Source organism: Diuraphis noxia, unplaced genomic scaffold (genome assembly GCF_037042655.1).
Source record: "Diuraphis noxia isolate RWA-SAM2 unplaced genomic scaffold, SU_Dnox_SAM2 contig0003, whole genome shotgun sequence".
Classification (NCBI taxonomy): domain Eukaryota; kingdom Metazoa; phylum Arthropoda; class Insecta; order Hemiptera; family Aphididae; genus Diuraphis; species Diuraphis noxia.
Genome location: NW_028301713.1, coordinates 33,309,095 through 33,322,910, shown reverse-complemented (window position 1 = coordinate 33,322,910; position 13,816 = coordinate 33,309,095). Strand labels below are relative to the sequence as shown.

The 13,816-nt window shown below is 29.5% G+C and overlaps 1 protein-coding gene across 1 annotated transcript in view; it reads left to right on the top strand.

Moving 5' to 3' along the window:
• The window catches only part of LOC107170472 (uncharacterized), a 175,396-nt gene extending 167,712 nt beyond the window's left edge, over window positions 1-7,684 (top strand). Inside the window, exon 14 of the mRNA XM_089222992.1 lies at window positions 3,406-7,684. Coding sequence (XP_089079118.1) covers window positions 3,406-3,515 — 110 coding nt within the window. The 3' untranslated portion in view covers window positions 3,516-7,684. The remainder of the gene's footprint in view (window positions 1-3,405) is intronic.
• The last annotated feature ends 6,132 nt before the right edge of the window (window positions 7,685-13,816 follow it).

The following is a 13,816-nucleotide window of genomic DNA, read 5'->3' as shown; positions in this document are numbered from 1 at the left end:
AGCTGAAAATGACTAAATACGATAGCGCACTAACTGAAAAAATGTAAAATCACAATTTTTCTTCCCGGTAAATGAAATTGATTTACATTCACGAACAATTTAAATAAATAATGGAATGTTATACCTTACACGCGTGGTTATACGCAGTTAATTCGTTATTATCGACGAATTTCATACTGAATTCAAAATAAATGAAATATAAATTGTATTCAAAACATTACTGTATTATACTCATACCTACTAAATACACAATTTTATTTTACATATTTTTACATAAATTATACATTACAGTAAGCATTACCTAACAATACACAAAGATTGTGTACTTAATGAAAAATTATGGCCTTGGCATTTTATGCTAAAATATTATTTTATATTTTATAATATAAGAAAATAAATTTTAAATACCATACACATTTCTCGTGCCCTATTTTATATGAAGGTTATCTATTTGGTTTCTTTCGTATTATATATACGGAAATTGTTCCATTACTATAATTATTGGTATACCTTTCAAAGTACAAATAATGGTAAACTTTTTTAATTATGTTTTCGGAATTTTGGTGCATATTTTCTAGCTCAAAAATGCATTTAAAATTGTATGCATATTTCATTTTTTTTTTTTTATATACATTCAATTCATAGCCCTAATTGTTATGCATAATAATGCCTAAATATACGATAGACCACGGTACGATAATACATATTACCTATTACCATTCCCGGTATATTCTCACGCTGTCCGTCGACTACAATAATTGTCGTTTCGTAACCGCACGTACCTATTTTAGGAAAGTGCAGCAAACGAAAAAAGAATCCATTACCATTTTAGTGCAGTGAAAGCAACTAATAACTATACATCATCCATATAATATATACCATATACCGCAATAGTTCATGCGTACGAATAGCGAATTCCTGCTGGTCCCGCCGACCTATATTATCCCGTTTCAAACTTCTAAGCCGATTATTCTCGTTCCTCGTACAATAAATATATATATTATACAAGCCACCCAGAGTGTAATAACCTGTGAGAGACGTTATTTTTTTCTCGTTTTATCTAGTCACAACTTTTTTCTCTCTTTCTGACTTTTATTATTTTATTGTTTCTACACCTTTATACAGTCGCCTAAGACCACGGGAAACATCATAATATATAATACATTGATACGTTAATATTACGATTATATGATTTTTTATAATGTTAAAAACAATATCGTGACGGTTCTATATACACCCGGTATCCGTTTAACCGAAAAATGAGATAAAAAAAAATTATATTCGTCTTACCCTGGTGGTAAAATTCTTGCTCGATTTAACACCACCGCTGAATGTAAAAATGTAAAGTCTTAGAGGTAAATCCGTCTTTTTGAACAGAAATATGCACTGTACTGTCGTTATGATAACATACGTGTGATGGCACAAAATATGGACGACAAAAACTCAATACATTTTTATTATAGTATGCACAAACCATCACTTTTGGTATCCAATTGAATTTTGAGAGTACAACGACCAAAATTAATGAGTTGTACGTTATTGTAATATTATATTCGTGATGACCAATGATATGAAGATATATCTTGGCAAATATTTCACACTGATATCTAAATTCTTTATAATAGATCCTATAATGAGTTTTATGAATTCCGCCGAGTGGTCTAACGAGTCGGCTGTGATTCAGCCGGACCGGGTTCGATCCTCGACCACCGGGCGGCATTTTTCTCCGGGCAAGTCACGGTGTCTGGAGAACAAGTGCCGCCAACCCCCACTCCAGGGCATGGCAGAAACCTACGGGTGCCCCATTAGAAATTCTGCCAAACAAGCCTCCGGTGTAGGTTAGTACACCCAGACAATAGCGCCATACGAGTATTTTTATTTATATATTTATCATATATATAGTATCATATATTATATTATATTCTTAAATGTATTCTATATTTTTTATTTATGTTGATGTAACTTTTGAACAAATTTACTGACTGTGGTATGAGTTATATCAATACATTTCTTGAGACTTGGAAGGTATTTATAACGTTTTTTTAAACCCCTATTGGTAGCTAAAAGATAGCTCACACAATTAATATAGTTCTTAGCTCATGAAAAAGGAATATATTTTTTTAGTTTTTTTATACGGTTCCCATTGATTACAGGTATAATAATATACATAACTGTAATAATTAGAAGAAATGTTGTATATACCTACAGTTTTTTTTTTTTGCGGTTGGTTACAGAATACCATGGATTACCTACATAATATCATAACATAGGTATTTATGAATTAAAACTATATATTGTTTGTTAGTAACCACTTAAAAATCGCTGGATAATTTTGGGTTATTTTAATTTTATGGTTTACATTATTCAAATAAAGTTTTTGTGGAAAGAAAAATTGGGTAAGTTGCTCACAGAAGAGGCCCTGCACGCACGAGGTTCTTGAGATCTATGATGAAAATGAAACATATTTAAAAATGGTTGTCATTGATTAAATCTTTTGCGATACAGATTATAATAGTAATCGTAGTAATTAGAATTTTTTTTTATATAAATGGTTGCTATTGGTTATTCAGGCAGATGAATTTTAAGCATGCATAAAATCGTGGCTTTGAATAAAAAAGTTATATCTTAAAACAAATATGAGAGTTGAATGTATATTTATAGCTTATATACTCAAAAAGTAATCGACTGAATTTTTGAAACTGTAAAATAGTTCTTTTTAGTGATATTAGAAAAGTGCAGTTTAAACCACATAATTGGATTTATAATAAGTGCAGCTATATCGGAAATAGTATATTCATTTGTCCATCTCGATCAAAGCGGAGTACCTACAATGACGCTAATCTCCCCTTCAAGTGAAGTACACCCAAACTAAGATACACTTACATTGTGCCATATTTTTAATTTTTTCACTGGCAAATTCTGGTTATTAAATGGATGTTGATTTATCTGAAATTAACATATACTCAAAAACTACTGAACCTCTTTCAACAAAAGTTACATCGACCAATTCCTTGAGACTTAAAGAGTATTTTCAGCAGTTTTTTCAACCCCCATAGGTAGCTTAAGGTACCCATTCATTTTTTAGCCCACCAAAAAATAATACTTTTTTTTAAAGGTTATCATTGGTTACATATTATTAAATTACTATTACAATTAATAGAAATATTGCAAATACTTTTTTTAAAAATATATATTTTTTAAATACAAATCCTGCAGCACGGTGACACCGATTGGACAGCTACTATATATTATATTGTTTAAATATTAGTTAAACAGTGTTTACAATGAATAACTATATAATATGTGTATTGTATATTGTGCATTATGATGTTTTAAAATATATGTTTTAATTTTGTGTAACTGAATTTTTGTTTTATTATAACATTTATTGTTTTGATGTTTCAGGTGAAAAGCTGTGTAACGAGGTCAATAAGTCGACGGTCGTCGGTGCTACCTTGACCATGATAGTGGTCGCCGTCAGTCTACTCTTCTTGCGGCAGTCGGACACCAGATGATTTTCGTTTTGAATCACCCAAAATCGAAAAGCCGTAATACCACCGCCACAGAAAATAATATTATTGTGTGTATAGTGTATACGTCATTGTTTCATTGTTTCCTTATAGCAAATGCATTTTGACAAAACTTTATTTTTTTTCTACATAGTGTAAATAATAATATTATACTAACACACTCTTTCACACACAAACACAAACACAAATGCGAGCGCGCAAGCGATTATCTTTATTATAGTTCTTGGCATGTACAGAGACGGATGAAAACGAAACATATTTTGTGACGCTATTTGAGATATTATTTTGAAGAAAAAGATTTACGCTGTAATGATAATGATATAATCGACCGCTTTTTTTTTTTTTTGTTAAATAATAATATAATATACGTATAATAATCTGATGATGATGATGTATAGTGTATAGCGTATACGTATATAAGACTGATCGCCGTTTTCATACCTTTCCGTAGTCTCGTTTTGTTCGGTTCGAATTTATGTGTTCTGGGGGGGGGGGGGGGGGATAGAACGGAGCGCGCGTGATATCCAGCAGACGGCCGTTTCGACGGAATAAATAACTCACTAGTGCCGCCCGCGTTCTAATAAAAAAAAAAATGCTGCTGCAAAAATCCATAGTATATACTATTATTATAAAATAACATTATCAGCGCTAAATCGTGTCGTAGGTACGCCTATATATATATATGTTTATAATATTAATATATGTAAAGGTACTATGCCGCTATTCGTTATCGTGGGACACGATGATGATGATGTTATGATATGGTCCACGATGAGAGTGGAAAAAGGGCCGATGACGACGATGAGGGCGTACTCGAACGTGGCACGCATTATATTATATTATATTATAATGATATATGGCAATGGGTGATAGGGGGTAGAGGAGGAAAGGTAGCATGAAAAAAATAGAGTGCGAATCCGTTTTATCCCTCGAGCAGTTATAATATTAGAACTATATAGGTATATAAATCGTAGTCGATGAAAATGATTTCGAGAATTCGTATTCGTCGGCGGAAACGGATACGAATCGCGCGTGACGTACTGCAGCGATAATTTCCGACCGGGAAACTCTGTAGGAGAAAAATGTTACGTATGGGTGCGTCCTGTCACCCACTTGTTCGGCGCACATCGAGTTTAAGACACTATTATTATTGTATAATAACTTACTACCTATAAAATAGACAATTATTAAAATACAATGTAATAATATGATATAGTATAATATTTTAAAAACGAGTAGGTTAATGATTTTTCTGTTTTGTTTTCTATTCGTCTCAAAAACAATGTGTGATGGAAACGCGGGCAATAATATTTTTGTAGATAATATAATACAATTATAATAAATTCTGATGTATACAAGCGTAATAATCATAACAGTATGTTACGTGTTAAAAAAAAAAAAAAAAAAAAAACCTAGTGATAATTTATTGAACGTGTATATACACTTATTATGTTATATTATTATTATTATTATTAAAACACAACGTTATAGTATATACCTATTCTACTCTTTTAGGTACTGTAGGTCTGGGATGACATAATCTGTTTCGTCTCTCCTACACTCATAATAAAATGTAATATGACGTTTATATATTATTATGCTATTACCTATGTCCTATGGGCTATGATATAATATTATGTATAAAAACAGCGTGTTTAATGCGATAATAATAATAACATAATACAGTGTTCACTAATATAGCAATAATGTTGTAATTTTTCGTGATTTTGTTAATTTTCGTATCGTTTAAAACGAAATTAAAATAATATATAAAAATGTACCTATAACGGTGCAATACCGAAGAGCTTTATTATTTTTATTATTATTATTATGTTAAGTAGTAGGTACTATAGTAGAATAACTTATACACGGAAGAGCTCACCCAGGTTCGGCTAGATTATCGTGTTTCGTTTTGAATTAAAAGAGTCTTAGTTGGCTCTTCAGTCGCAAATAGCAACCGGTAATAAAATATTTCAAATATTAATTTTATGTTTGTTCAAAATGTACGTCCCTATAACCCTTACTCGGAATCAACACATAAGCATCTCAATATAATTTCTACTCGACTTACATTCGAAGCGTACATTCAAGTAACTTCAACACCGTAACAATCTTGTGTAATAATTTTTATTTCACTTCTCGTATTTAAATGGTAATTCTTCGTCGACACGCAATTTCACGTATCAATTAATGATTACGTTTTATTAATATTGCGTCCCAACCAAACGGACAAATAAACTCTGTCGTTCACAATGTTTTAGTATAGTAATATTACTTTAATTTTATATTTAATAAAAAATATATTAGTCAAATTATGAGTAGGTACGCTACATCTTATCTCTAAAAATAAATCCGATATTATTTTCTAAGCGATAATCGTAATTTTCCGAAAACGTTATGGCGTTGCGCTATTTTTTATTTTCGTCTCATTCGCTGATACCTACATCATTATTTTTAACCTCCTACAAATCGTTATTATAATAAAATTGTAATACGCGTGATATGACCACCTGTGAGACCGCATATACTGCTGAAGCGTATACGCTATACAGTAGAAGATGCCCGTACCCACTGCACGGGAATTAACGATTAATATAATTAATATTGTAATGTTTATTTTTCAAATATTATGAGGGGCAAATCGACTGATTGTGATAATAGTTTTACGTTTATATGAAAAAAATAAAAAAAAAATTATAATAAATAAATGAATACTTAATAATAATATTGATTTTGATTTGTAATGATTTAAAATGAATTTATAAGCTAGTTGACGGCTGAGAGTAATTGAATTGTACAAATTTCGCAATGAACTTGTGATGTTCTTTTTTTCAATAACATTTTAATACATTTTTGTTTTTTTTTTTATATATATAAAAATGTATTATGTTAGACCTAATCATGTTTAGATTACGTAATTAGACGATAAGGAAAATGACGTACAATATAAATTTAGTAAATTTGTTATTGTAATATTATTTAATTTTCCTTATTTTTTTTTTTGTATAATTTTATGAATAGTAATAATTGGAATTTAGGTGCCTTGTTTAGCTCGTTGTTAGAATCTTCTTATCTATTTGAGAGTACAAAATACTGATTTAAAAAAATGCACAGTTTTCGCTGAGCACGCACACGGCGGTTATATAATATTTTAATATGCGTGTGTACGTGTGAACGAGTGTGCTCCTATATTTATACACACTATATCTGTTAGTCTTATTGCTTTATATAAAACAATATTTACACGAAACGAATATTTTGTAAACTCTAAACGAAAAGATAAATAAGTACCGTAATATAACTATATTATTTACAATATGATAGATTATTTTTCGTCCGGCCACGATGAACTCGACGAAACGACTTCGAGATTACCGACACCGTTCTTTTCACACTCAATCCTCTTTAATTATATTATTCTCATAATTACACTTCGGCAGAATATTGCCTTAATATAATATCAATGATAATTGTTATTAAATATAATATATATATATATATATATATATATATATATATAGTAAATAATATTAAACTTCATAGTTCAAACCGACACGGTCGATGATGATGTATATTTTTGAGCGATTTTTACAACACTAATTAATAGTTAATACGCATACGGCAATAAATACGATACATCACTCTAAAATAAAACGGCTCGGGGCCAATTCAACGCGAGCGTATTATATTTTCAGCATACTATACACTGGAAACGTAATGCGTATAATAATCTTTTTTCTTATCGACCGTATTGTTTTATTCTAAGCACAAAGATAATTAAAAAATCATAAGCAACGTGGTGACACACTCGAATACACCACATGTTACATGCATTATTATACAAAATATATTATATATACCTAGTTAAATAATATATATTTAAGTCACAGTTAATAATTAATAACAATTTGTTACCGATGTTTTTATTCATTTGTTTTTTTTTGTTTGTTTTTTTTTTATTTTATTGTTGAAATATTTTAGAATTAATTTGTATCGTTTAAACGACTAGGTACCAAATATAATATACAATCGAAATGTAGATTAAACTATTAATATTATTATTATTGTAACACGTTTTTAATTTCTTGTAGCTGAATTAATAAAGATTTTAGTTCAATATTAAATAAATTTACGAAGGTAACTACATAATAATATTATATGATATTATTTTATGTTATTTAAGTCTGTTGTCCGAAGTCCGACAAATGCAGACCTAGATAAAGTAAGCCACCTCCGTGTTTTGTTTCCATCCACTATTCCATTGGCCTTCCACAAAAGTAACATAATTTTTAGCACGTCTGTTTGGTAACGCAAAATATTATGTAGGTACATAATAGGTTATTTAAAAATATAATTGTATATTTTATAGCGTTACATTTTAAGGAAATAGCGACTTAATAAGTTATTGCAATTTTTTCGGAATTTTTCTCAAATCAAAGTAATAATCTAACTCCAGACTAAAATATTATTTAAATTTACATTCAATTAACCTACACGTGTGCACCAGAGATATTAAATGCTGCTACCAAAACGAGTTGTTAGCCTTTAACAATCTTTAATAATAATCAAGGAAATGTACTTCCATTTTTGATACAAGGTTTTTTTAAATAAAAATTCGAGTCTTTAGAACAAAGCATAGTTATTAGTTAAAATATAACAATGGTTGACTGCTTACCGATTTTTGAAACTTCTAACAAACCCCATGTAATAATAATATTGTGTTACATTTAAAATGCTTTCTATAACATTGGCAAGCGGCAATAAATGCATACAGTGCTTTAAAACTTTCAATGTATTCAATCTGATATATCCACTAGTATCTTTGATTATATATTTGTGCAGTTCTTCTTTCAAAAATATTTGCAAGCAATGTGATATTAAAGCCATATTATTTTATGCCAGATTTTATCTGATTTGAATGATGACAGTTTGTCTTAATAAGATAAGAAAAACGTTTATTTAAGAAAATAGTAAATACAATGATACAAAATAATATAAATGTAGTACTTTAAGTATATGTCTGGATAATAAATAATAAAAACTTTAATGTTTAGCATTGATCGAAAAAAAAAGTGTCTTGAATAAGGTACAAAAATTATTAACATTTTTAAAATATGAATAAATAACATTAAAATCTAATATTGTATTATTATTTTTAAACAAATCAAATACACGAACAAAAAATTAATAATTGAATAAAAAATAAAAAATGGAATTATTTAAACATTATACAATTTATAGATTATATAGCTTTTTAAACAAATAAATAATTATGAAAGATTTGATTAAATTTTAAAAAATTGCAGTTATACTTAACAATTAACAAATCATAAAAAATTAATACTATACAACTTAAAATAGAATTGAATCTATTTGATATTTTACAGGTGCCAGTTACGGTGCTGCAATGTATCTCTCTAGAATCACCACAGAGTTCTGACGGAAAACATGTACCGGGATAACATCACAGAATAGGTGAAATCAGAATGGACACCAATAATTATTTTACATTGGCTCTTATGGAGAGTACGGTAATTTGAGCTAAAGTGCCACCAGTGTTCACAAAAAGTACAATGACAAAAATATTGTACGCAATAATTTTGTATAGAAACATATTCAACGTTGGCGGTTTATTTGAAATTTGGTTATGTTATATTATTATATTTTAGAGTATATTTCATCAATATCAGTTAATTAAGATCAGTTTTACCAAAAAACTGTACGCGAAATACATACATATTACATATATTTCTATTCTATATTTGATTTGAAATGGAAATAAATTAGATTCATATACTTTTTAGTAATAAATAATTTTTATTCTATATTTTAAAAAACATAAATATTTGCAAGAATTGATAAAAATAAATTTAATTAACAAACTTACTATAAAATTATAGGTTATTTATTTGATATTTAATGTAGCAGCCTAATGTAAAAATGTATTTTCTTCATTATGCAATAGGACCAATATAGGTAATTGTAGATGATATCAACCAATAAATCAATAAGAAAAATTAAAAAAAACAAACATGATTTAATAACAAATAATTTTATTTACAAAAACAATTGCAAATAAATAATAAATAAACTATATAGGTGTATAAAAAATCTTTATTTGAACCATTTTATTTGGTGTTATATATATTATTTTAATAAAATATGAATAAACAATGATATAAACATAATGGATGTTTTTAAATTAATAGCTCTAAAAAGAACTGTTTTAAAATAAAATAGCACTGCATGTATAGCAAGCTTGTACAAAAGAAAGCAAATAGAAAGCAATAGCACACTGCAAAATAATTTTACAAATGTTTTAGTACAATCAACTTTCTATTTTTCAATTTTTTCTCAGACACCAAAGCTTTATTCAAAAATTTGATACCTGTAAAAATTCTGAAGCGTGTAAATAAATTTATTAAATATGATTTTTCAAAATTTTTACATGGATGATCATAAGGTACATTACAAAAATCAATTTTTAACTTAGCCCCAACACCTTCCTCATAGGCAATACAGGGAATGTTATCGATGAAAATATTTTCTAGCTCATAGATATAATTATAAAAATCATCATCAGGCATCATCAAATTTCCAAAAGTGGAATGGTTACTAGTTGGATATGCTTTGATAAATGATAGTAGAAAGGATTGATCCAGTTGTTTTTGATACTGAGCATAGTCAACACAAACCTGACAAGTATGTTTTTCCAGACATTTTTTCATTAAATACCCACATACATAGGTAAAGGAGTTCCTTTCAGGAATCTCTAAATGTCTGTAGTCAAATGTACCAACAGGAATACCTTTGAATATAAATAATTCTTGGTTCGGTTCTTCCAGAATAAGAGCTTTATCAGTGGATGGCATAACAGAGCTTAATATTTGGTCAAAATCATTAATACAATTTGCACCAGGAGAATGTTGAAAGTAATTTAAATAAAGCATTTTTTTAAATGCCCATATAAATTGAATTGGTGTAGGATTAAAATTATTGCCTTGACTTTGGCGAAAAGTACAGAATAAATTTTCCAGGCAGTCTTGATTAATCCTACCAGTATAAAGGACATAATCTTTTTTTTTAGGTGCATTTAAAGAATTCCATAACATTTTTAAACCAGATATAGAAGTTAACCAACCATTGATAAAGTTCATACGCTTAGTTTCATCTGAACCTTTGAATTTATGAACAACTTTTAAATTTTTAAAAACATCAGCCATTTTATTTAAATGAGTGACTTGGGCTTCAGTGTTTTTAAAAGGACGATTGTATTCTTTTCTTTTAGGAACCTTAGAAGAATTGAAAATGTCGAATAACTTATCCATATCATTTATAAAGTCTATGGTGAATTGGGCACACGGTGGTAAAATACCAGACACTAAACTAATTGACATACCAGCAGCCACAGAACCACTAAATACTTGGGAAGCTAAATAAACTCTCATTTTTTCGAAAGGCCCTGGGTATATAGGAGCATAATTTAATTTAGGTGCTAATCGAAGATTACACCCGGAATCATAATTATAAAATGAATTAAGATGGTCTTTAGTGACAACATTATCGTTAATTTGAAAGTTATGTTTAAAAAACATATTGCGGGTTGACTTTATCAAATGAGGGGGATAAAAAATATAGACAATTGATTTTCCTTCAACATCAAAATAAGGCTTACTAGGAGAAACATAAAGGCTTTTAGAAAACTGCATAAAATTAGTGCCTTGGTCTGTAATAAATGCCTTAATATTGAGTTTGATATTTTGGAGACGACAAATTGTTGACAAAATTATGTCTTTCAGATCAATACCATTACAGCTACTTGAAACAAGAAAATAGGCAATTGGTTGTTTCCAGTTATAATTTATACTTCTCAGCATAAGGACCAAAGCATACTTAGCAGGTTCATATTTTCTACGGTTAGAAGATTCATGAAAGCCAATTATTTTGTCTCTATTAACTCTATAATACAGATTAGTTTTTAATGCCATTTCGTCAACACACAAGACACAATCAAGCCAATCACTTTTAAAGTTATGAATTTTAAATGAAAGAAAATTAAAAAGAAAATCATTAAGACCAGGATTGATTTCATACTTACTGGTGATTCTCAAAAACAAACGAACCAACGAAAAATCTGTAGCTCAGACTAGCCGTATGCTACATAAAACTAGAGTTCACAATAGTTTTGTTGTGTGGCTACACTGGTGGCACTTGAGCTCATTTCGTCGATTTTGGAGAGTGTCCATTCTGATTTCACCAATTCTGTGATAACATTTCCATTTCGTCTTTTTCCCCATCTTTTTATGATTCCGTTCGCGGCCACCACAGCAAAACAGCTTTCTACAGGCGTTCAGAACTCGTCTCCCCAGTGACGACAGAAATTACCAGGGCTAGGATTTGTATGCAACAGCATGTTTTTTTTTGCGACTTCTGATCGTTGATTTTGTCAGTAATGTCCACGAATCACCTCATGATGAGATAAATGGTGATGTTTTTATTTTGCATGTTTTTCATATTTTGGATAAAATGCATATTAATGCATATATTGAATAAAAATAATATTATTGCATATTTCCATTATAAGAATGCGAAAAATGAATGTTTTATAATATATTTCGTAATTAATATTCTAAAAATGGCTTAATAGTAGATATTCCGCATTACGAAAACGTATTAAATCATTTTATTATTGAAACTATAAATGATGAGGCGTCAGTTATTCTTCAGCAATTCACGAGAGTGCATCGATTGTTATTTTTTTTTCTTATTTTCTGTTCGTCCGTTATTTTATTTATTGCAGTATGGCTGGCATTGCATATGAAACAGCGGTAGGTGAGAAAGGTAAACCTATAATAATCATTGAAGGTGCGAAATTCCGTTGACAGAATTTGCTAGCAAATAATCTAGTTGGGTGGACATGCAGTACTCATAAAACATGTGAGTATTTTTAAAAAATTGACGAAAATGGCACGTGCTTGAGTGATGTTTATTGATCCATTGAACCACTAACAGGTATAGAACGCAATTCGGAGATAGTTGCTCTGCCCAGGGGCGTTCCGAACGGAGGGGTAAGGGGGGTGCCTACCCCCCCAAGATATTTTTGTCAGTCGGCAAATTGTAAATTTGGTGAAAAACTTTACACAGTCGGAAAAATTTCATTATATAGTATCGTCGTCACTGATTGTGTTAAAATTGTAGATATAGTATTATTATTTATTATTATAAATTATATAGACCGTAGACACTATAGAGTATAATATAGCTTATTACTAATGAGTTGTTTATGGTTTATACTGAATAGCGACTGTAAATTTAATTTCTGGTAATACTACTGGACGGACTACGGACTGTACTGTTTAGATTGATTAGAATGATCGGAAATATTCTCAAAATACCCGTGATATACAATATAGTATATACTGTTATCGTGCCCTCGGCAGCCTGCTGGTATATGTGTGTGTGTGTGTGTGTGTGTTTAGATTTGTGTTATTGCTGATTATTTAATATTCTACGTTGGCGATCGCCGGTATAACATAAGTTCCTTGCTTATTCTTTTTCTAGGAAGATTTCTTGAATGTAAGTATTTATAATAATCATTATTTATTATTAAACGTGTTTACTATTTTAAGGCAAAAAATGTAGGGATACAGTAATTACTAATTTTTAAATTTTTAAATTTTTAATAATTAAAAAAAAGCATGCGTGTTAAGAAATATTATACCACGAGCATTTCGCATTGTAAAGCTAGTACTAACATCACCAGTGTCATCTGCATCCAGCGAACGTTCTTTTAGTCGTTTGAAATTAGTTTACAACCACTTACGCACGACAATGAGTGACGAGAGACTTGATTCTTTATTGGTACTATTTTCAGCTCGAGATATTGTAGATAAAATAAATATTCGGGAAATCGTTGACAAATGGTCTCTCCTCAAACACCGGCGTGTGAAAATATGAGCTACAGACTAGTGTTTAGTATTAATAAATAATAATTAGAAATTGTGTGACTACTGACTATGTATAATAATATTAATATAAATTGTATACTAAATATATATGTTTTTGTTTTTTATATAAATTATAATGATGATAACTATATACAAATTTAATAAAGTATTTGAATACGTACATTTGTTTTGTATTAGCATTTTACTCATACATAAAAACATAAGTATTACTACATTTTTTTCTCGTGATATTAATGTAGTCGGCAATTTTTCAAACTGATACCCCCCCCCCCCCCAAATAGGGAAGCCTCGGAACGCCCCTGGTTAGGTATACCTATC